A 23,696-nucleotide genomic window follows, 5' to 3' on the forward strand; every position below is an offset into this window, starting at 1 on the left:
AAGGGAGAGCCCTCCCCCAAGTGATATGACAGACTTTGATGATCTCCCATGGAAGGCCTCACCTTCCCTAGGGAGAGGAAGGGGATAGGATGAGGGGGAGTTGGTGGGGGTGGGTGGGAGGGAGGCTGGAAGGGAGAGGGGATGGGGAGGGGGGGCTGATATGTAAAATAAGATTGTTTCTAAATAAATAAAAATATTTTTTTAATTTTACATATTGATCCCAATTCCCTCTACCTCCCATCCTCCCATGTCCCCCACAGCCCCCCCATTGTATACCCCATCCACTCCCCAGGGAGGGTGAGGCCTTTCATGAGGGATTATCAAAGTCTGTCAAATCATTTTGGGATAGGGCCTAGGCCCTCCCCCATGTCTCTAGGCTAAGGGACTGTCCCTCCATGGGGAATGGGCTCCTGAAGTCCATTCCAGCACTAGGGGTACATTCTGGTTCCACTGTCAGAGGTACCACAGACTTCCCAGGCCTCCTGAGACCCATGTTCACAAGGTCTGTGTTGGTCTTATGCTAGTTTCCCAGCAACCAGTCTGGGGTTCATGAGATCCCTGTTGTTCAGGTCAGGTGTTTCTGTGGATTTCTCCAGCCTGGTCTTGACCCCTTTGCTCATCACTTTTCCCTGTCTGTAGCTGGATTCCAGGAGTTCGTCTCAGTGTTTAGCTATGGGTGTTTGCTTCTGCTTCTGTTAGCTACTGAATTAATGAAGGCTCTAGGAAGGCATATAAGGTGGTCATCAATCTCATTTATTGGGGAAGGGCATTTAAGGTAGCCTCTTCACTATTGCTTAGATTGCTAGTTGGGGTCATCCTTGTAGACCTCTGGTCATTTTCCTGATGCCAGATTTCTCTTTAAACCTATAATGGCTCCCTCTATTATGGTATCTCAATCTTCCTGCTTCCTCATCTTTAAATTACAGTTTTAAAAATTAAACTTAATTATATTATTCCTGTCTTCCCTCTCCCTTTAATCATTTATATTCCTCCTTCCTTTGGCCCCCTCTCAAATTCATGGTCTCTTTTTCTTTAGTTAATTTTTATGTATTTATAAATATAAACATGCAATGCTCATTTGTAGTATTATTTTATAGGTTGTAAGTATACTATATTGTAGCTATTGCACAGTATTTATGATTTAATTAATTTCTCTGTATAATTAAAAAATAAATTATTTCTCTTGCAGGTTAGGAAGGAAAAAAAACCCTCTGCATTTTAAGAATCAGAGACAATGAAAGAGATATCTTGATAGAGGGCGCCATTATGGGGTTAGGGAGAAATATGATGCTAGAGAAATTCTCAGGAATCCACAAGGATGACCCCAGCTAAGACTCCTAGTGATAATGGAGAGGATGTCTGAACTGGTCTTCCCCTTTAATCAGATTAGTGACTACCCTAATTGTCATCATAGAACATACATCTAGTAACTGATGGAAGCAGATGCAGTGATCCATAGCCAAGCACTGGGCTGGGCTCCTGGAGTTCAGTTGAAGAGAGGGAAGAGGGATCTTATGAACAAGGGAAACTGGTCAAGACCATGATGGGGAAAATCCCAGAGACAGCTGGCCCGAGCTACTGGGAGCTCATGGACTATGAACTGACAGCTGGGGAACCTGCATGGGATTGAACTAGACCCTCTGAATGTGGGTGATAATTATGTGTCTTGATCTGTTGAGGGGGTGGCTGTGACACCAGGACCAATCTCAGAGATGTGAACAGGCTTTTTGCAGCCCATTCCCTGTGGTGGGATACCGTGCTCAGCTGTAATTCAGGGAGGAGGGTCTTGGCCCTGCCTCAACTTGGTATGCCAGACTTTGTTGACCCCCAAGGAAGGCCTTACCTCCTATGGGAAGTGGATGGGGTGGTATAAAGGGGGGAAATAGGGGAAGGGTGGGCAAAATGGGGTGGGGGAACTGGAATTAGTATATGAAATGAAAAATAATTTTTTTAAATTAAAAATTATAATAAAGGCAGTCACTAGGAAAATTATTAAGAATATGAAATATAATTAAAATTGTGATGTTTTTGCTAATTATAATAAAAATGGAGAAAAATTTATTAAGAATATGAAGTATTGCCACCAATGTTTGTTACTTCTAAACAGCAGTCAGTTATTACCTTGAGAGTGCTGCGCATTGGATGTACTGACTCATGCTTATTGAATACATGAAACAGATGCAAACCAGCAACTGCACAAAGTATCCTCCTTAGTTTTGTACAAGAGTCTTGAATGTTACAAGGAGAAGTCATATCTTCTTGAAACTGGAAGGGAGGGTCTAGTACAGTGAAGACACTGGGACATTGAAAGAAGCATTCTTGGTGTTGAAATCTGACTTCCAAAGGTCTTTTGAAAGGTTTGGGAAGGAGAGGGCAGCTGGAGGGTGGGAGAGAAGGGTGTCATGGGTGTGAAGACAGGAGAAATGCTCACGGCTTTAGATGGCTACAGTGTTGCAAAGGAAATTAGACTTTATAGTTGCCAGGATTGTTCTGGAACTTGAGCAGAAGTGAAAATGAAACTTCTGAGAAAGTTGTATTTGTTTGTGACCAGGTAGATTCTGATAGTTTTTGGAGGGAATCAGCAGAACCCTGGGTTTACTGATAATATCAGGAAACTCATCTTTGAGGGTTTTCCTGAACAACTGACTATCTGAGAGGCTTTTGGGGCTGAGGCTGGTAGTGGTGGCCCTGGGAGTCAAAAATACTGAATTTAGACATTTGGTCCATTTCGCCTACATTACCAAATTTGTACCCATAAAATCGATAACTTTTTTTTTTTTTTAATCCGTGATGTCAGCTTGATGACTTTCTATCCATTCTGCTACTATTCATTTGGTTTTTTTTCCTCTGAAATTGCTTTTTTGAAGAATTTTTTGTACTACTTTTCTCTTTTCAACTTTATTGATATGTGCTCTACTTTTTATTTCTACTCCCTCTCACTTGTTTTAGTCCGAGATTGCCTTTATATTGGTTTCTTACTATCATAACTTAGATTATTGATCTTTCTTCTTTCTTAATAAATGTGTTCAACCTCAAAGCACTGTAATAATTACTTTTCTGCTGCTGTGATAAACCATTGTGATGAGATCAACTTATAGAAAAGTTTATTTTGGCATATGGTTCCAGAAGGTCTGTCACAGTAGGGTAGCATGACAGCAGGGGACAGGCATAGTTGCAAGGACAGGAGGCTGAGGGAATCACATCCTGAACAGCAAACGCAAAGCATCCTCACCAGAGCCCCTCAAGAGCAAGCTTTCCTTGGAAGAGCCCCTCAAGAGCAAGCTTTCGACTGATGATGTTCTTTTATAAAAGAGTGGGGTGGGAGAAGGGTTATTGGATCCTCAAGTGAGATTCCAGAAGGCCCCTTCCACACCTGCCCACCATTTGTGTGTAATTCTGTTCTAATTGCACATGACCTCTTGGTCTTGGAAGTATGTAGTATGTAAAAGGTTAACTGAAGAGTCACTCCATCTTCCCCATATGGTATGGGAAAGTCATCATTCCTGCTGGAGAGAGATCTGGTAATATGACTGTTTTTCAGGGCTAGTGATGATCCTGTAAGTAATATCTCATCCATACTCTTTAAGTAAGCTGTATAACGCTCATTGGTTCCTTAAATTGGACTTTGATTGAATATACTTTATTTTGTCATTGTTGTCCCATATGTATGGATAGATATTTGTTCATATCCCCCAGGAAAAGAGTTCTTATAGTAAATGTCTTATAATTTTCTATTAAATAATGGACAAAATGAGGGGAAACAATAAGAATCCAGGTAAATGGGCCTTTGGTATGAAGTTTTATGTTGCTTTGACCCTGAATGTGTTACTCCCTTTCACTTACAGCTGTAGGTGCCAGAGATAACAATTTCTCTAGTGTGTTTGTTTATTTCATCCACCCTTTTTAGAGATTTCAAAGAATTCTTTTCACTTGAAGTGTTGCGTATAGTTGCTCTTATCCTGAATCTCTGTTGACACTGTGCTAAAGAATGGAAGATGGGGAAATTTCTATGTCCTAATGAGAACATGTCAGTCTCTTAGTGGGCCTCAGCTCAGTGAGTCGATGGCTAGAGGAGTCAGAAGTAGGAAACTTTACTTTACCCGCAGGATCTAATGCTTTGTAGAGTATTGCCATGGTTATTTTCTCCATGTCAGAACCAGGAGCGGACCTTTCTTTGCTCTTCAAGTTCCTGCAGGTAAATGAAAGCAGGTGGTGATCTGAAGATTGGGCTGCTCAAGAGTCCTTCCTGCTTCAGCCAGGCAACAGCTTCCTGCAGGTTGTTAGCATTACCATGTTCCATATTATATCTCCAGCAGCCTCTGATCCAGGGAGAAGGTCTTGTTCGTACTCTCTCAGTTTACTATGCTTTCTAGGGTTCAGGGCAGCGCTTTGTCCTCCAAACTCAGTTCTCCGATGAACCCCTGAAAAATCGGACCTTTATTTTGTAAGATCAGAGATGATGACCAAAATCCTTTCTATGTTAGAAGCCAAAACTCCTCAAGTTTGTTTTGTATTTTGTTTTGTTTTGTTTTTTTTATAACAGCTTTTCAGATTTTTTTAGTATAATACTGAAGGTCACAATCAGTAATAATTATGGTAAGAATAAAGACAAAATGATAATGTAAAATATAATTGCATGTAAAACGCTTTTACATTAAATTGTGTTGGGAGTATTTGGGTTGAAGGATACCTAAGTTAGTGAATGAAGTATATCTTTTTATGACTCTAAAAAGATTCAAAAGAAGAACTGAAAAATACATGTTGGTCTAGAGTAGGGATTGGCAGACTTTCCTATAGTTAGATGTAAATACTTCAAGGAGTCCTCTCAGGTTATTATTCTCTCTGTTGCAGTGAGTCAGCTCTGCAGTTGTAATAGTAAAGCAACCATTGATGATTCTTAAGGAAAATAGTATAATTGTATTAGATAGAAGCTTACCTGGAATATATATGGACTGGAACCTTTGTTGGAGTTGTACATGGTTGTACCTCTTGAATCCTGGGTTTAAAGGCATGCACCATTGTGCTAGCCTTCAGGACATGGTGGCATGCATGTTCTACTTGCCTGTGTTTTGTCTTACACAGCTACTGTTCCACCTTGGGTGGGTGTGGGATGATGCTCTTGTTCACTGTTGGTTTAATAAAATGTTGACTGGCCAGTAGCCAGGCAGGAAGTACAGGTGGGGCTACCAGTCGAGGAGAATTCTGGGAAGAGGAGAGGCACAGAGACAGAGTCACCAGCCAGACGCAGAGGAAGCAAGATGAGAATGCCTTACTGAGAAAAGGTGCCAAGCCGCGTGGCTAAACAGGGATAAGAAGTAGGGGTTATTTTAAGTCTTAAGCGCAGTAAGCCTGAGCAATAGACCAAACAGTTTATAATTAATATAAGCCTCTGTGTGTTTATTTGGGACTAAAGCAGGACAGAAACTTCCATCTAAATTGGGTAAAGATTTTCAGTATTAATCAAAATGTTCTAATATCTTAAGAATTAGTTGTCACATGTATGAGCTTTTTTAAATTAATATAAAATACCTCAGAGTTACCATGTGAATGTGGTTCAACTGAGTAATAAAAATCATGTTATTAGTAGTTATATAAACTACTAATTTCAAGTTATCTGTTTGGTGTTTACTTTTATTCTCTAAACCATATAGGCATATTAAACATTTTAAAAGTGGGACAGCAAAGACAATTATTCAAGGTAAAAAAGATGATGTGTTCAGGCATGGAATCCAAGGATAGAACTCTTTCAGCAAACAGTAAATACTATCACCCACTATAGTGGGAGGTAGAGTCAGTAAAGTAAGGATTGGCTGTCTCTCGAGTTCAGTTTTAGACTATGTTTCAAGGAATTGAAATTGCACTTATTGTTTTAGATAACTTTTTTGGTTAATGGCCAAAGTAATCTTGGATGAAAGAAATAGATGTTGTCACCCAAATAAATCAGATAAGTGGTTTTATGTAAAATTATGCAACATTTATATTTTGTTTTATTGAAACAAGTTCTCATCTAGCCTAGGCTGGTCTTGTACTTACTATGTAACTAGAGCTGGCTTTGAACTCTTGATCCTTTTTCCTCTGCCTCCTGAGTACTGGTATTACAAGTGGATGCCACTGCCTGGCAAACTTAGGTAATCTATTTACAAAGTTTTTGAGACTGGGTCTTGCTCTGTAGTCCAGATAGATTTAGAATTCACTGATAGTGGAGGCTAGACTCAAACTCAGAACAGTTCCGTTTCCTCAGTTTCTTTAGTTATGAAATTATGTGTCAGCACCCACACTGATTTTTAAAATTACGGACTATTGAAATTGAAAAGGATCAGAAATCTAAGTGTAAGATGCAATTTTTTTAAAATGTGTATGGGTATTTTGCCTGCATGTTCTGTGTACCACATGTTTGTAGTGGCTACAGAGGCCAGAAGAGGGTGTTGGAGCCTCTGAAACAAGAGTTAGAGACTGATGACAGCTGCCATGTGGGTGCTGGGAACTGAACCTAGGTTCTTTGGAAGAAGAGCCAGTGCTCTTAGCCCTAGAATCATCTCTATAGTCTCTAGAAATTTACTTTAAAGGCAATAAATAGGTGACTTAAGGGCCAGTGTGGTTTAATGAAAGCACAGTACCAGAAGATCCTAATAACAGCCAGTTTGTTACAATATTAAAAATTCAACTCTTAAAAAAAAAAAAAAACCTCAACTCTTAAATTTTCTGGCAGTTTCTGTGAGCCAGTTGTTGAATACACTCATGATTACATTTTTTTTTAAATATATAAACTAAAAAGTATTGTTAGAGATGTGCTATGGTCAAAATGAATTCTCTACTAATTGCTATAATTTCTGTTATGTATAGGGTAGAAATGTTATGGAGTGGTGTCCTAGTTCAATAATGTCACATTGATAGCAGCTGCAGTGGGACTCCAAGCTCACTAATTATTAACTTAGTTTTTGCTGTGTCTGCTGTGTTGTATACTCACCTGTTTATATGTCTAGTTTTCCTGGAAGACAGAGTTTCTTGAAGTTTAGCATTCATATTCTTAGCAGTCAATAAAATGCATGACAGAGTCTGCAGACAAAAGCATTTAGTCATTTAGCCCTTGATTAAAGTCAGTTATCTGTTTGGGTCATCTTGGTTATTATAACCTTTCTATCAATAAAATTGGGATAATAATGCCAATCTCTGTAGGCTGTGGTGAGGATTAGTGTAAAGATCTATATCTGTATTTTATTCATAGCAGATGCAAAAATAGTTAGAATGAAGAAGTAGACATGAATGCCACGAGTAACTTAGCCTGTAAGCAGACCTTTGTATTAAGTGTTTTACCACAAACTGGATGAAAATCAAGTATGCGGTTCTGTTATGTTTGTGTGTGTATATACTTCTCTTTCTTCCATTGCAATATAATGGGATACATTTAAAAGGAATATGATGTATAAGAGACAGGAAGCAACCTCTCTCTTATATTTAGCTTTTCTTGTACTCTTATTACAGTATCACGTCCAGTTTTACATTGCTCATTTTAAAGAGGATGTCAAAAAACTCTATGTAGTGTGTCCTGGGAAGAATCAACAGCCATGATTAAAGGGACAGAGAATAGGCCCTTTGAGGTAGCTTTAAGGAACTGAGTTTATTTATTCTGGAAAGCAAACTGGTAAGGAGTTACTTAACTGTCTTCAAGTATACGAGGGGTTGTTAAAGGGAGGATACTCTCCAGTTGTTCCCTAAATGCACAGAGGACTAAAAGAGGAAATCCACATTTCATTTAAAGAAAATTGTGTTAAACACTAAAATTGCCCATCAAGGGACATCATGGAATCTCATTTTTGAAGACATTCAAAATTGGAGAAGCAGCAGATGGTTACTTATAGAAAAGTTTAAATGTTTGACCTTGTGAAAGTGAGAGGTGGGTTTAGTCTATGCAGTTTTGTGTGTGTGTGTGTGTGTGTGTGTGTGTGTGTGTGTGTGTGTGTAAGAATTTTCTTATCCTGAATCTATTAAGAAATCTTCAGGTATCTTATTGGGAAATTACTTAAAATTTTGATAAAATTATACCTTTGTTTCAGGATTTATTTGAATGTGATCATTTGATACTGTTTCTACTAATAACACATTTAAGTTAAAATCGGTTTATATATAAAAACACAACTGCATTTTTATAGTATACCTTATATAGCTGAAGCATTAAAAGTATTATTAATATTATTTCAAAAGCTTGTTATAAATATCCTGTATTTTTTTTGTGACAGGGAATCCTCTTGGTATATGATATTACAAATTATCAAAGCTTTGAGAATTTAGAAGATTGGTATTCTGTGGTGAAGACAGTGAGTGAAGAGTCAGAAACTCAGCCCCTGGTTGCTTTGGTGGGCAATAAAAGTAAGTTGGTACTACTTATTTATGTGTAGTAGAGTTATTTGCTTCTTTGGACTGAATGTTTGTGTCCTCTCACTAATTGACATTTTGAGATTTGAGTTCCCAATGTGGTGGTTAGTGGAGGTATAGCTTTTACTAAGTCACTGGCTCATGGTAGTGGAACCCTCATGAATGGGATTAAGCCTCTATAAGAAGAGAGGATTTTTCCCCCATGATATGAAGACATAGCAAGAAGGTAACCATCAAACCAGGAAGAGGACTCTCACTAACATCAGCTAGCACCTTCATGTTGGACTTACCAGTACCTGGAACTATAAGAAATAATGTTTGTTCATTGGTCTTTGGCATTTTGTTATGGTGGTCTAAACTGATACTTTGCAAAGAAATTTGCCTGTCTTGTTGATAATTTTTTTCCTAAAAGTATATTTGATATCTGGAAACAGCTTCTTTTGGAGTTTAAGTAGAAAATTCTTATGAATATGCATAACAGCCTTTTTTTTCCCCGTAAGTGACATTTCAGCTCTGAAATTTGTTGTATACCACATGGCTCACATTGCAGTCTAAGAAGTAACTTTTGAACACACGAATTGAACCCTCATTTCAGGCATTGTAGTGTGATTAAGACATCCTCTACTGTTCAGTAACTATTTTGAGGCTTGTTCTGCTCTAATTTATCTGCTGCTTTTGTAAAGGTAAGTTCAAAACTGTGTATGTTTTTGCTCTTCTGTGGTGTTCAGGAAGCAATGTGGACTGTTAAGAACAATAGCACAGCTGTAGATTTTATGACACTACGTTATAGCTTCAGTTCTGTCCCAGTGGTTTTGAGACATTTCACTAGATGATCTTGAGTTTAATTATTCTGCATTCCTATTTTTTTTTAAATAAACTTTTCCTGAATTTTTCTGATTTATTTCTGAAATGCAGATAATCTTTTTGGGAAGAGTATTGTATTAGGGAAAGGTACAGTCTTTGGCAGATAAGTATGGATAAGTAATTTTTTGAGGTGAGTTTCTTGAACTATGATTTACATCATATAGAAATCATAAAACTGAACCTGGACTCAACCAGTATTTGGTTTATAGACTTGTAGTTATTTTGAAAAGAAGACATTAAGAAGAGGTTTTAGATACATGAGATATTATGGTATGATCTGAGAATCTCTAGCTTACTTGAGGTCAGAGAAAGAGAAAATGAATTCAAATTATACCATAGAGGATTTAGTTGGGAATTGTTTCCTGAGTACAAGGGTTGTTAAGTCAATGCCTAGCTATACTATCAAGAGAATTAGCTTCTCTAAAATGTAATACATTTTCCCTGTTATTATTTAGGAAATAGTATTTCCAACTAGATTTCTGCATTATGTAGTTTTACACACCAAAATGAGCATTTAATAAACCTAATCCCTAGTTTAAAATCATTACATAACAGGTGTGAAGCCATTTCTTTGCAGTTAAAAATAATACTCTCAGCTGTCTAGAAAAAAAAAAAAAGTATTGCATGTCACAAAATGGCATGCCCTTTGGTAGAAATTGTGTGTTTTGTGTTTAGCTTTGACAAAAAATTACACATCTGTTTTATAAGTAATTCTTTTGGAGTGAATTATGATTTGTAGTTCATTGAAATCTCCCTTCTAAATAATAGGTTTTGGTCACTTTGAATTCTATTTCTGTTTGCAGCTTTTCATTATAGATGATAATTTCTTGGTCAGTTGTCATGTTACTAAAGCATTAACTCATACTCTGCTTATACTTTTGTTGGAGATTTCCCATCACTCTATGGGAATCTGTAAAGGAAAGAGGAGAATTGGCATTTGTTTTCATTTCTTTCTGGGTACAATCTAACCATCATCTGAGATAATGACATAGTAGTATATAATTATACATTATGCTATATGTTTAGGTTATCCTGTGATGCATCCACCATTGGTTAATGTCAACAACAGAATATTAGATTAGATGAAATACTGGTCTAGACTGGTGGTGTTATGTCCAGGTATTAAAAATAAAGTAAAACTGTAGTTGAAGTTTTTTAAATTTTTGCAGAAAATAGGTTGCTGTATTTGAAGTTTACTATTATAAAAACTCAGACTTTTCATCTTTGACTTAGTGATAACCCCATTCTTTTTTAATTTAAATTTTAAAATTTATTTTACATACCAACCACAATTTCCCCTTCCTCTTCTCCTCCTGTCTTTTCCCCATCTGCCTCCTTTCTAACTTGCCCCACCCATCCACTCCTCAGAAAAGGTAAGGCCTCCTAAGGGGGGCAGTAAAGCCTAGCCTGTCAAGTTGAGGCAGGATTAAGTTCCTCCCCCTACACCAAGGCTGAGCAAGGCATCACATCATAGGGAATGAGTTCTAAAACGCTAGCTCATGAGCTAGGGACAGATCCTGGTTCCACTACTAGGGCCCCACAAATAGACTAGGTAACACAACTGTCACCCATATGAAGAGGGCCTAGGTGGGTCCCATGCAAGTTCCCTAGCTGTCGGTCTAAGTCTATGAGTTCCCAGGAGCTAGGGTTAGCTGCTGTCTCTGTGGGTTTCCCCAGTCATGATCTTGACCTCCATCTTGCTTATATAATCCCCCCTCCCTCTCTTTGACTAAACTCCTGGATCTTGGTCCAGTTCTTGGTTGTGGATCTCTGCATCTGCTTCCTCAGGTACTGGATGAAGGTTCTATGATGACAGTTAAGGTAGTCACCAATCTGATTACAGGAGAAGGCTGGTTCAGGCACCCTCTCCACTACTGCTTAGAGTCTTAATTGGGGTCATCCTGTGGGTTCCTGGGAGTGTCTCTGACACCAGGTTTTTAAGTCCGTAATGCCCCCTCTATTGAGATATCATTTTCATTGCTCTCCCTCTTTATCCCTTCCTCAACTGGACCACCCCTATCACTCATGCTCCCATCCCCCATTACCTCCCCTCTACGCCAACCCCCAGTTTACCCAGGAGATCTCATCTATTCCCCCTTCCCGGGGTGATCCATGTGTCCCTCCTAGCGTCCTCCTTGTTACCTAGCTTCTCTGGAGCTGTGGATTTTATCCTGGGGTAACCCCATTTTTAAGTGGATTTATAATATGTCCCTTCAGTACGACATATAACAGAGTATATAGTCACCAAGACTATTACATATGTAAAACAAAGAGGTTATAGGTGAATATTTCCTGGCTATTATTACTGTATAATCTGTCATTGGCCCAATTTCATGTGATTATTTAGTGAAAGATTATCCTACAGTTAAGCCTATTAGGTCTTTAACTCTGTATCTTCTGAATATTTTACAATTTGTGTTTCCAAATTGATAGTACACTAGTTAATGTAATCATATGTATTTCTTTTCTTTTTGGGAATGCAATTTTATTAAAAAGCTGTAAAATTCACAAAAGACTACACATTGCCAAAGCAAGAGAAACAAGATGGATTAAGGGTGGGAACCCTCTCATGGGAAGTGGGGGGGGGGGCAGTGAATGGAGAGAGAACTTGGAGAAAGAGAAGGGGAGGAGAGGAAAGCACGTGTGACTAGGAAGATTGAGTCAAGTAGGAATAGAAGACAGGAGAGAGAGAGAGAGAGAGAGAGAGAGAGAGAGAGAGAGAGAGAGAGAGAGAGAGAGAATATAAAAGAGGGAGCCATTATTGGTTTGAAGAGAAAACTGAACCTAAAGAAATGTCTAGAGACCTACAAGACTGACTCCAACTAACAATTTGAGCAACCGTGGAAAGGCTACCATAAATGCCCTTCCCGGATGGTGAGATCAAAAACTAACTTATCCACCATCATGGAGCCCTCATTTACTACCTGTTGGAAACAGAAGCAAACACCCATAATTAAACACTGAGTCGAACTAGAATCCAGATGCAAGACCAGGTTGCAGAAACACGTAGAGACAGCTGACCTGAACAAGGAGGAGCTAATGGGTCCCCAGACTGATAGCTGGGAAGCCAGCATGGGACTGACTCAGGTTCTCCTGAATATGGGTCTCAGCCAGAAGGACTGAGCAGTCTAAGGGACCTCAGACAGTGGAACCAGGATGTATTCTTGGGGCACAAAAGGACCTTGCTAACATATCCCCCATGGAGTGATAACTGCCTTAACAGAGACAGGAGAGAAGCCCTAGTCCCTACTTCAAGTGACTTGACAGATCTACATGACCCCACCTGGATGGCACAGCCCTATATGGAATTGGGGTGGGGGGATGGGAGGGGAGGGTGGTCAGGGTGCATGTGAGGGGGCAGAGAGAGTAAGAAGGAGGGAGGGAGGAAAGGAGGAAGGGAGGAAGAGGGAACTGGGATTGACATGTAAAAAAAGAGTGGGAACCCTACATGTGGTGTGTGTTGGGGAATGGGATGGGAGGGTGGTCTGGGGGGGGGTATGGGAGGATGGGAGAGAGGGAGGGAAGGAGGGAATGAGAGGGAAATGGGATTGATGCTAAAATAAGAGGAATAAATAATAATAATAATAATAATAGTGTTTAAACATGGTTACCTTTGGGTGAAATGATCTATTTTATTGAAAATACTCTTTTTTAAAAAAGTTTATTTATTTATTTATTTATTATGTATTCAGTGTTTGCCTGCATGTTTCCTTGTAGGCCAAAAGAGGGCATCAGATCTCATTACAGATGGTTGTAAGCCACCTTATGGTTGCTGGGAATTGAACTAAGGACTTCTGGAAGAACAGTCAGTGCTCTTAACTGCTGAGACAGTCCCAAAGTAGATTCTTTTAAACATAATTTTTTTTATTGAATCTCTGGGAATTTCACATCATGCACCTTAACCTTAATCATATCCTAGTCTTTAAATATCTACCCTCCATCCTTGTAACCTTTCTCCCAAAAGAAAATAAAAAATTAAGAAAAATTAGAAAAGAAAAATCAAACAGAAACAAGCAGAAAACTACCAACAGAAAACAAAAAATCCATCTACCTGACCCTCTGGGCAATGACTGCTCCTCTGTCAACCACAGCATTCTATGCATGTGCCAGTCTGCTCCTCTGTCTTTCCATCACCTGTTTGCTCATGGTAGAGGCATTGGAAGTTTTGTTGTGTCATTCAGTATTCTTTTGCTCAAACAGCTCTACTTGTGGATGTTTATTACAATGAGCCATTATTAGTTCAAGGCCTCTGGCCTCTGCTACACCAATACTAGACCCTCAGAGATTCTTGGTTATCTGTTTCCTTGAGTTGAGGAGATCCCGTGGCTATGGATTGGAAAGACTGGCCCCTTTACATGCTCTAGCAGCAGCTCATAGATGGGGAAGGTGTTGGGGTACACCAGTTCAAAACCTGGGCAGTGGCTGAGTTGGTCAGCCTACCAGCTCTCCCGCATCCACACCATGGGGCCAGGTCTCTTGTCCTGATGTCATTAGGGCTAGCTCTTCCATGCCACCCTGGCAAGGTGGGGCCAGTTTCCCCACACCTCAGGGGCCGTCTCTCCCATGCTCACAACATCAGGGTCAGCTGTCTTACCTAGGCAAGGCTGGCCTGCTCAGCGGAGCCTTTGGACATCAACATGGCTTCAGGCTACAGTACAGACATAGGGTATCCTCATTGCCTTTGGTGGTAACATGGACATCGATATACCCCAGCTGCAGACCACAGACAGACCCAGACATGGCCCTCAACAGCAGCATGGGACCTGACATCGCCATGGCCTCAGGTGGTAGCACAGTCCTCTCACATCAGGCTGTTTCTTCACTTCCCATCAGATCTCCAGCTCTCCCATCTCTCCACCACATACTTGTTTGCTTCCCGTCCAATGAGGGCTGAGCATGGCCCCGTCTCTTAGCTCCTAGAATTTTAAAATATACTATATCCTGATTATGGGTTCCTTTCCCCTAACCTTTCCCATTTCTTCCCCTCCTCTTCCATCTCAATGCAAACCACTTTTGTCTCTCCTTAGAAAACACAGTCATCCAAGGAATAAATAAGACACACATGTTCACACACATAAGAATCCCATAAAAAACACATAATATAAACACAAAGGACCTGTAAGTTTAAAAACAAAACAAAACAAACAAACAAACAAACAAACAAAAAAAAAACACCGACACAACATTGTGAGACAAAACCTCCAAATGCTGTTGACTTCATTTTATATTTGCCACCTACTGGTGCACATGGAGCCTGTCCTTAAGAGTAGTTTGTTTCCTGCAGTTTAAAATGTAGAATTAAGTGCATGGGTGTTGGGATGGGCAGAGGCTGGGGGGGGGGAATGGAAAGACAGGAGGGAGAGGGAACTGGGATTGGTATGTAACGTGAGATTGTTTTTAAATAAAAATTAATAAAAAAAAAAGTAGCTTGTTTTCCCGGTGTTATTCCTTTGAAGAAAACCCTTTTTTTTTTTTTTTTTTTTTTTTTTTATTTTGCAAGAGGTTATCAGTTGGAGCTAGCTTTTTGATTAAGGGTGGGGGCATGTGTTCACGTCTCTCTTTTTTTTTTTTTTTACCCCATCTCCACAGGTCCTGTGCATGCTCCTACAGTCTCTGAGTTCCAATGTGTACATCACACATTGGTTGCACTGTATTTAGAAAGCCCCAATCCCTTGGTACTTTCTATCCTTTCTGGTTCTTACATTCTTTCTTCTTCCTCCTCTGCAGAGTTCGCTGAGCCCTCAGGGGAGAGATTTAATGCAGACATCTCATTTAGGGATGAGTAGTCCAAGGTCTTTTACTCTGAACATTGGCTGTGAATCTCTGTATCTTTTCCAACTGATGTAGGAGGAGGCTACTTTGATTATGGCTAATCTATGTGTATAGTAGTATGTAGAACTCGTTTTATTGTTATATACTTTTAGTAGAACAGTAGTATTTGGTTTTACCCTATGTCCCAGGGCTATCTAGTTTCTGTGTATTTTTTTTTATTTAAATTTTTTTAATTTAAATTAAAACAATTTTATTTTACATATCAATTCCAGTTCCCTCTCTCTCCCATCCTTCCATTCCCTCCACCACCCTCCATACCACCCCACCCACTCTTCAGGGAGGTTGAGGCCTCTCCCATAGGGGATCATCAAAGTCTGTCACATCATTTGGGGTAGGACCTAGGCCCTCCCCCAAGTGTCTAGGCTGAGAAAGAATCCCTTCATAGGCAATGGGTTCCCAAAACCCATTTGTGTACTAGGGATAAATACTGGTTCCATTGCCAGAGGCCCCATAGATTGTCCCAACCCCTTCCCCCCAGATAATACCCAACTTCAGAGGGCCTGATTTTCTCTTATGCTGGTTCCCTAGCTGTCAGACTGGAGTTCATGAGCTCCCACTTGCTCAGATCAGCTGTTTCTCTGGGTTTCCCCATCATGGTCTTGACCCCTTTGCTCATCACTCCTCCCTCTCTACAATTGGATTCCTGGAGCTTGGCTCAGTGCTTAGCTGTGGGTGTCCTCTTCTGCTTCCCTCAGCTACTGGAAGAAGACTAGGATGACGTTTAAGGTAGTCATCAATCTCATTATTGGGGAAGGGCATTTAAGGTAGCCTCTCCGTTATTGCTTAGATTCTTAGTTGGGGTCATCATTGTGGATTTCTGGAGATTTCCCTAGTGCCAGGTTTCTCCTTAACTGTCTATTAAGGCTATTCTTCTCTTGTTTTCCCTTCTTCCCTGAACTCAACCTTCCTGATCCCTCATGTTTTCCTCTCGCCCCTTCTCTTTCTTCTACCTCCCTTCCCCTCCCCCCATGCTCCCAAGGAGATCTTGTCCCTTTCCCCTTACTGGTTGTTCATGTCCCTTGGGCTCCTCCTTGTTTCCTAGCTCCTCTGGGGTTGTGGATTATAGACTGGTGATCCTTTGCTCTATGTCCACTTATGAGTGAGTACATACCGTGGTTTTCTTTCTGGGTCTGGGTTACCTCATTCAGGATGTTTTCTGTTTTCTTTTAGTTCCATTCATTTGCCTGTGAATTTCAAGAGGTCTTTTTTTCTTTTCTCACTGAGTAGTACTCCATTGGGTAAATGTACCACATTTTCTTAAAATTTTTTTTTTATTGTTTACATTCTAATCCTAGCTCCCCCTCCTTCCTTTCCTGCTGCTCCCTCCATCCCCCACCACCTCTATGCTCCTCAGAGAGGGTAAGGCCTCCCCTAGGAAGTCTACTAAGTCTGTCCCATCATGGCATTGAGGCAGGACCAAGGCAGCTCTCCACCCTCCACACCCCTGTATCTAGGCTGAGCAAGGTATCTCTCCATATGCACTGGGCTCCTCTAAAAGTCAGTTTGTGCATTAGTGTTAGATCTTGGACCCACTGGCAGTGGCCTCATGTATCGTACCATCTACACCATGGTCACCTAGATTAAGGGAGTCTATAAGTCAGTCTCATGCAGGTTCCCCATTTGTCAGACCTGAGTCAGTGATCTCTCACTAGCTGGGGTCAGCTGATTCTGTGGGTTTCCCCATCATGGTCTTGACTCCTTTGTTCATATTATCAATTCTCTCTCATTTTGATTATATTCCGGGGACTTGGTCCATTGGTTAGTTGTGGATTTCTGCATCTGAAAGAGGGCTCTAGCTTCTCTGGGGTTGTGGACTATATGCTGGGCTTGGTTTATGTCTGGTATCCACACATGTGTGAGTACATACTATATTTGTCTTTCTGGTTGTGGGTTACTTCACTCAGGATGCTTTTTTTTTTCTAGTTTTTCCATTTTCCTAAGAATTTTAGGATATCAATTTTTCCTGCTGCTTAGTAGTACTCTTTTGTGTAAATGTACAACATTTTCTTTATCCATTCTTCAGTTGAGGGGCATCTAGGTTGTTCAAGATCTGGGTGTTATGAATAATATTTGCTATGAACATAGTTGAGAAAATGTCCTTATGTGGTGTGAATGCCAAGAGCAGACATATCTCACTGTTGAGAAAAATCCAGGTTCTTAAAACATTTTTAATGCCATATTTTGGAGGTCTTTGAAATGTTTGAAGATTACCTGTTCATCTGAAATATCTCTCTGCATATCCAGAAACTCTTAACTTGGATATAAGTTTGACTATTATAGATGACTATTAATCTGTATTTTTAATTATACATTGCATTTTAAATTTAGCTATATAAACACAATGCCTTAAACATACAGTATAAGAAAATTGACTTTAAGTTTGTATCAGTAAACTAAAATCCATACCAATTTCTATATCATACCTATATCATATCCCCTTTTTTCTTTGGAAAAGATTTACTGTGACCATTATCAATTTATAATCAACCCCCTTTAAATAAAAACAAACATTTATAAACAATATTTTTGGAATTTGGAGGTAGTTTTCTATACCACTTGCTGATTGGGGGGGCACTGGTAATCTTATGGGGACCCTGAGAAAATTTAGAATTATGGTTAAGTCCTGACTAGGGTATTTCGTGTGGTTGGTCTATCTCAGCCTGAAGTCCTAAAGCAATCGTGGATGTTGGATTACTTAGGCAATCGTTTCAGAGGGTTTTGCTTGATCAAATCATATTATCCTGGAAGGAGTCCACAGCTTCTCATCTTCTGTGAAAACAAAAGTGTGAACTCTTTCAAAGAAAATATCCTTAGACTCAAAGTTTGAAGTCAGTATACCTTTATATACATACATACATACATACATTTAATTAGCAGCCCCCACAATCAAATGTTTCTCTGCAGTTAGCTTATTAATAATCAAAAAATTCAAAGAAAACATAATCCTACTCTCTCTGTATTTGCCATCTTTATGTGGCTTATAATTCTTTTATTACTCTTTTTCACTTTTAAGGACCTTTGTTTATTATCCTTAAAATTATTATTTTTTTAAATGTAAGATTTTCTGTCTGCTATCTTCTCTCTCCTAAGCTCATGCATATTTAGTAAGCACCCTGTGACCCATTTAGAGGCCTTTTTTGTCTGAATCTGAACTTATTGTGTATTCACAATTCTTTTCAGGCAAGGAAAGTGTTATACAATGCTAAGCTAGGACTAAAGTGGCAGCTCTGGCTGCTGGCTCTGTCCTGTTTGGCTTTCCAACATGGTTGAGATATGTTTACTGCCAGCTCTGGGAGGCACGCTTTCCACTGCTACTCTGGTCTATTCCATAACCAAGCAGCTATGGCACACTGCCCATAAACCGTTTTTGTCTGTATGAGTAAAAGCTAAATCTACCATGCAGCGTGTTATGTGGCTTGGAGACAGCCTCTGTGTACTGTGGCAGAAATCTGTCATGATGTGCTCAACCCCAAATGCTGCAGTGTTTGTGCTCTGTGGCTTGCATGAGACTGAGACTGGGAAGGCCAATGCGGCTACATTTTGGTTTGTTCAAAACCCCATTCTAAGCTTTTTTAGGTCTTATGTGGATCTATGCCCCATGTTTGTCACTATATGTAATGGAGTTCCCAAATAATCACTCAGAGGCTTAATATTAACGTAATTGTAAGGCCGATGGCTCAGACACATCACTGACTAGCTCTCACAGTTAAATTAAGCCATTTAGTTTATGTTTTACCACAATGCTTGTGGCTTGTTACCTCATATCTTGCTCCTCTGGTGGCTACATGGTATCTCCCCAACTCTACCTTCTTTCCCTCTGTATCTCTGTTTGGATTCCCCGTCTGGCTCTATTTTGTCTGGCTATTGAACAAAACAGCTTTATTGATCAAACAATAAAAGCAACACATATTCACAGCATACAGAAGAATATCCCACATCAGAGATTGGTAGGTTTTTGAGCTCAGGGATTGGTGGGATTTCAGCCTTTATAAATGAGCTTGGGACTTTTATTCTGTGGGATGGAGCTTGGAGGCCTGAGTCCAGCTTTTATGGCCTTTAGAGTGTTTTGTGGGCAGACACTGATGGTTGGAGGTCCACAGGGTAGGGATAGCTAATAGAATATTTTGAAGAGTTGGGCCTGGCCTCTCATGCCTCTCAAGGGGCTTACAGTATCTACATTCAAGTGAATACATACGATATTTGTCTTTGTGGGGTTGGGTTACCTCACTAAAATGATTTTTTCTGTCTCCATTCATTTACCTGTACATTTCATGATTTCATTTTTTTAATGGCTGAGTAATATTACATTATATAAATGTACCACATTTCTTTATTTGGTCATTGACAGACATCTAAGTTGTTTCCAACTTCTGACTATTATGAATAACAGATCAGCATGTTTCTTTACAGTAGCATGAAGCATCTTTTGGGTATATGTCAAGAGTGGTATAGCTGATCTTGAGATAGACTAACTATTTATTGTGCTATGTTCCTCACAACTTAAGGATAAGGAATACATTGAAAAGGAATATAGTCTGAGAAATACTAGCAGCAGTAGTTAAGTCTTAGTTAAAATTAATAGGACAGCATATGTGTCATAACATATTGTGAGTTTATCTTTAGATGATATGATTACTTGCTCTTTATTAAAAATAAACAGAGATTTGGGCTGACGGTAAAGAATAACATTGTACTGTTTAGTTAAGGATTTATTTTTATAGAAAATTAAATTTTATTTTGTTACTACTTATCTACTTAAAATTCTTTATGTATGTTCTTATACTTATCTATGTAGTATAAGTAAAGGAAGTACCCACCGAGAAAGGGACTTGTTTTGAAGAAATGGACAGAAGGATTGGTATATAGGACCATACTTATTTCAATATACAGTGCTTAAATGTATATAATAATTTAAACAATTTGTTTTAGCCTATATTCTGTTCTAAATATATGTGAGATATTAGTTAGTGATTTTTTTTTTGTACAACGTAAGATAGCACCTGAAGTATAGAGTGGAGTTTAAGATTACAGGGCTTTGGATATGAGACATTATTTATAAATACAATTTCTACATTTAACAGAAATGTGTGGCTTTACATCTTTAAGTCTTCATTCCTTAAATCTGGAAATGTGAGTAGTAGTTTCCGTATGATAGGTCAGTTTAAAGATGAAATGAAATACTGTATGAAAAGTAGTGAATGCTTTATGTGTAGGAAACACTCAACTGCTATTTTAGTATTAATTATAATAGCGTTTTAAAAGTATGAAGTATATGTAGCATCTATCTAGATGATCACAAAGTATAGTATTTTAGATCTGAAATGGACGTCCTATGAAATTTACAGGGAAGGAATGTTTGTTAGTTAAAAAAAAAAAATGTATCATTAAAAGGAGAGAGAAAAAAAGTGATTTTTACTATGTGCTGAGAGAGGGCCATTTATTCAACAAACTTTAAAATGCTAGCTATGGCATGTTAAGCTGGCCATTGTTAATTTTCTCAAAGACTGAGCCAGAGGTACTTCTCAAAAAGTGGTTAGTGATTCTGTTACGATCCTTAGTTATGTTACATCTGGGAACAGTTATATGCATAAAAGGCAGGGAGCTGAATCCACCTGGCTTAATCCCTGTTTTTATGCCTTTGAAAATCTTGCTTTTCCAGCTTTGGGGAACTCTTACTTGAAGAGGCCATGTTGCAGAGCTTAGGAGTATTTGATTTATTATGTTCACTTACGGGCACCTTGGTGGGTCTGGCTGTGCATGTCATGTAGATACTTCCTGGCTGGTGTTCCTGCTCCTTGCTGTTGTTCACTTAGTGTACAAAGGGAAACTCATAGCCTACTCCTATTTAAAGCCTTTGTCCTTTTCACTGTTTTAGAGTGAAATCCAGTCTCCTCCAAGTTTTCTGTACTCAAGGCTTGGTCCTTACTTCTGTCTTTCTTTTTATAAGCTACTCCCAGTTCATTTGCTCCTTAGAGTTTCTTCTGAGTGGAATGCTTTTTCCTCTGATCTTTTCTTTCTCTTTGTTCTATTTTGTCACTCTCATCCCATCCTAAAAGTCATTTTAAAGTTAATGCTTTTGGCAACTCAATCTCAAGGAGCCACCTAGGCTTTTGTGTTGTTATTATGTTCAGTTATTTGTGTAGTCTCATTATCATCTGATGTGTCTTTCTACACTGAAACTAAACTTCATAAAAATTAAGAATATCATCACCTGCATAATGGAGACTGTTGGAACTATAAGAATTTGTTGCCCACGGTGATAGGCAGGGAAAATGATTTTCCTTCTTCCTTTTAACAAGTAGCTTGAGAACTACACACATGCATATGACATGAAAATGTTTTTTTCTCAATATAGAAAATATATCTTTAGATGGCGTAAAGGCCAATTGGCCCACTGGATTTCATCTTAAGGAATAGTGTCAGTGGGAGTTTCTTAGACACTGCATCACAGTTGTATTATGCTGGGTTATGTTTGAAACAAAGTGTAGAATTCATGTCATTTGTTAGATTATATAAATATTAAAAACTTAGAAAGTTTGCTGTTATCTAACTTTATTTTTCACGTTAGAAACCTATACTTTGGTTTTATTACCAAGATTTTAATTTTTGTCTGCATTGAAGTATAGTTTTAATTTTCTTCAGTGCTTTTGGCAAGATTGTAACAATTAAAATGAAAATTTAGGAATGTTAACTTTTTAATGATTTCCTTAAAACTCATTCTACACTTTAGAAATATGTGCCATCTTAATTCGTCATTTTCTATCTTTAATCTCTAACTTTTTCTTACTATCTGATCCATCAGCTAGCGTCTTCCTCAGCTAGCTCACATTCTGAGGTGGACAGATTGTAAACAGAGTTAACAGGGGTTGCATGGGAGCTGCCCTGGTACTGATTTATAGCTTCTTGGTTAGTGGTGGTTATCAGGAACATGTATTGGGGGTAGGAATTATCATGCACCAGCATAGAGTGGATGGATGAATGATTTCTGCTCTTAAAGATATTAACCAGATCCTTTCCCAAATAAAGACTAATAACTCAGATTTTTAAACAATCTTCATGACAGATGAGGGCATAGAAAAGAGTGCATCAGGACTATTTAACAATGTTGAGTGTATATTCTTCCTAACAGTGATTAATCGTTCCTGGAGTACTATCTGCCCAGGAAGTGATGTTTTACATTGCGAAGTTGAAAGGTTACATTTTAACATACCCTATAAGTTGTGTGTCTGTACTCAGTGGACATGTATTAGAAAAATAAGTACATTTGAAGTTGGAAATTGTATTGATGCTTTAAATAAACTTACCACAAAGCCTTTAATAGCCTTTGCTTTTTGTAATAGAGTGTAAGAAATAGCTGTGTGGAATTTACAGAAACATGTTTAACTGTAGTATAAATGCACCAAGACTTTAAATTTTTTTTTTTTTTATCTGAATAGTAAATAGGTAGAACTACTAAATAGCTAACATTTGATTCTTACCCTGAAGGGTCCATATCAACTCCTACAATATTTGTCAGCTTTAGTATTTTAGAAATACTTTACTTAAGAGAGCTATGATGTATAAATTATAAACAACTATTTTGAGGATTTGTGAAGTTCATTTTATTTATAATTCTAAATGGACGCTTTCTGTTCCTTTCTTTATTTTGTTTAATACTTTGCTTCTTTTTTTTTTTTTGGCTGGTAGCAATCCAAAGCACTAGATCCAGGTGTCAGTTGAGGTGGGTCTGGTGCTGCTGTTCCTGTTGTCTTTTCTTTTGACGTGTACATTTTTAAATCAGAGTTGTGATTATTTGCTTAAGAGAAGCTATTGGAGGAAAGTATTTGAGCATAGATGAGAAGCTGCCCTCTATCTCAATCTTTACATGTATATAATAGTTAAGGGAATGCTGGCTTGGATGTGTAAGTATGTTTTGGTAGGTATTAAAATATTTAATATCATCTTGCTTCTCAGGTTCATTTGCTTTGATTATCATTTTCTAACCCTTTATCATTGCTGTTAAGGTATGTTTCTTGATGTAACAGAGGGACGGATCTTACTTGTGCATCCATTTTGTTAGTCTATGTCTTTTTATTGGATAATTGAAACTACTGCTGAAAGCTATCAGTGATCAGTGATTGTTGATTCCTGTTATTTTGCTGTTGTTGTTGGTGTGTATGTGTGTATGTGTATGTGTGTGTGAAAGAGAGATAGAGGAGAGTTTTTGTGTGTGCTTTCCTTTTGATTTTATTGGTGTGAGATTTCCTATTTTCATAGGTGTAGTTAACTACCTTAAATTGACATTTTCCTTCTAGCACTTTCTGTAGGGCTGAATTTGTGGATACATATTGTTTAAATTTGGCTTTATCATGGAATATCGTCTTTTCTTCATCTATGGTGAGTGAAAACTTTGCTGGGTATAGTAGTCTGGGCTGGCTGCCATCTGTGGTGTTTTAGAGCACATATATCCAGGCCCTTCTAACTTTTAGAGTCTCCACTGAGAAGTCAGGTTCAGGTGTAATTCTGGTAGGTCTGCCTCTATGTTACTTAGTCATTTTCCCTTGCAATTTTTAATATTCTTTCATATTATATATGCTTGGTATTTCCTTTATACTACTAAATAGCAGCAACAACAACAATAATAATGA

General features: G+C 38.6%; 1 protein-coding gene across 3 annotated transcripts in view; it reads left to right on the forward strand.

Moving 5' to 3' along the window:
• Rab28 (RAB28, member RAS oncogene family) overlaps positions 1 to 23,696 on the forward strand; it is a 76,691-nt gene that overhangs the window by 14,113 nt on the left and 38,882 nt on the right. For all 3 annotated transcript variants that reach the window (XM_051200204.1, XM_051200203.1, XM_051200205.1), the window contains one exon: positions 8,238 to 8,367. In XM_051200204.1, the coding sequence (XP_051056161.1) occupies positions 8,238 to 8,367 (130 nt within the window). The remainder of the gene's footprint in view (positions 1 to 8,237; positions 8,368 to 23,696) is intronic.

Source organism: Phodopus roborovskii, unplaced genomic scaffold (genome assembly GCF_943737965.1).
Source record: "Phodopus roborovskii unplaced genomic scaffold, PHOROB, whole genome shotgun sequence".
NCBI lineage: Eukaryota > Metazoa > Chordata > Mammalia > Rodentia > Cricetidae > Phodopus > Phodopus roborovskii.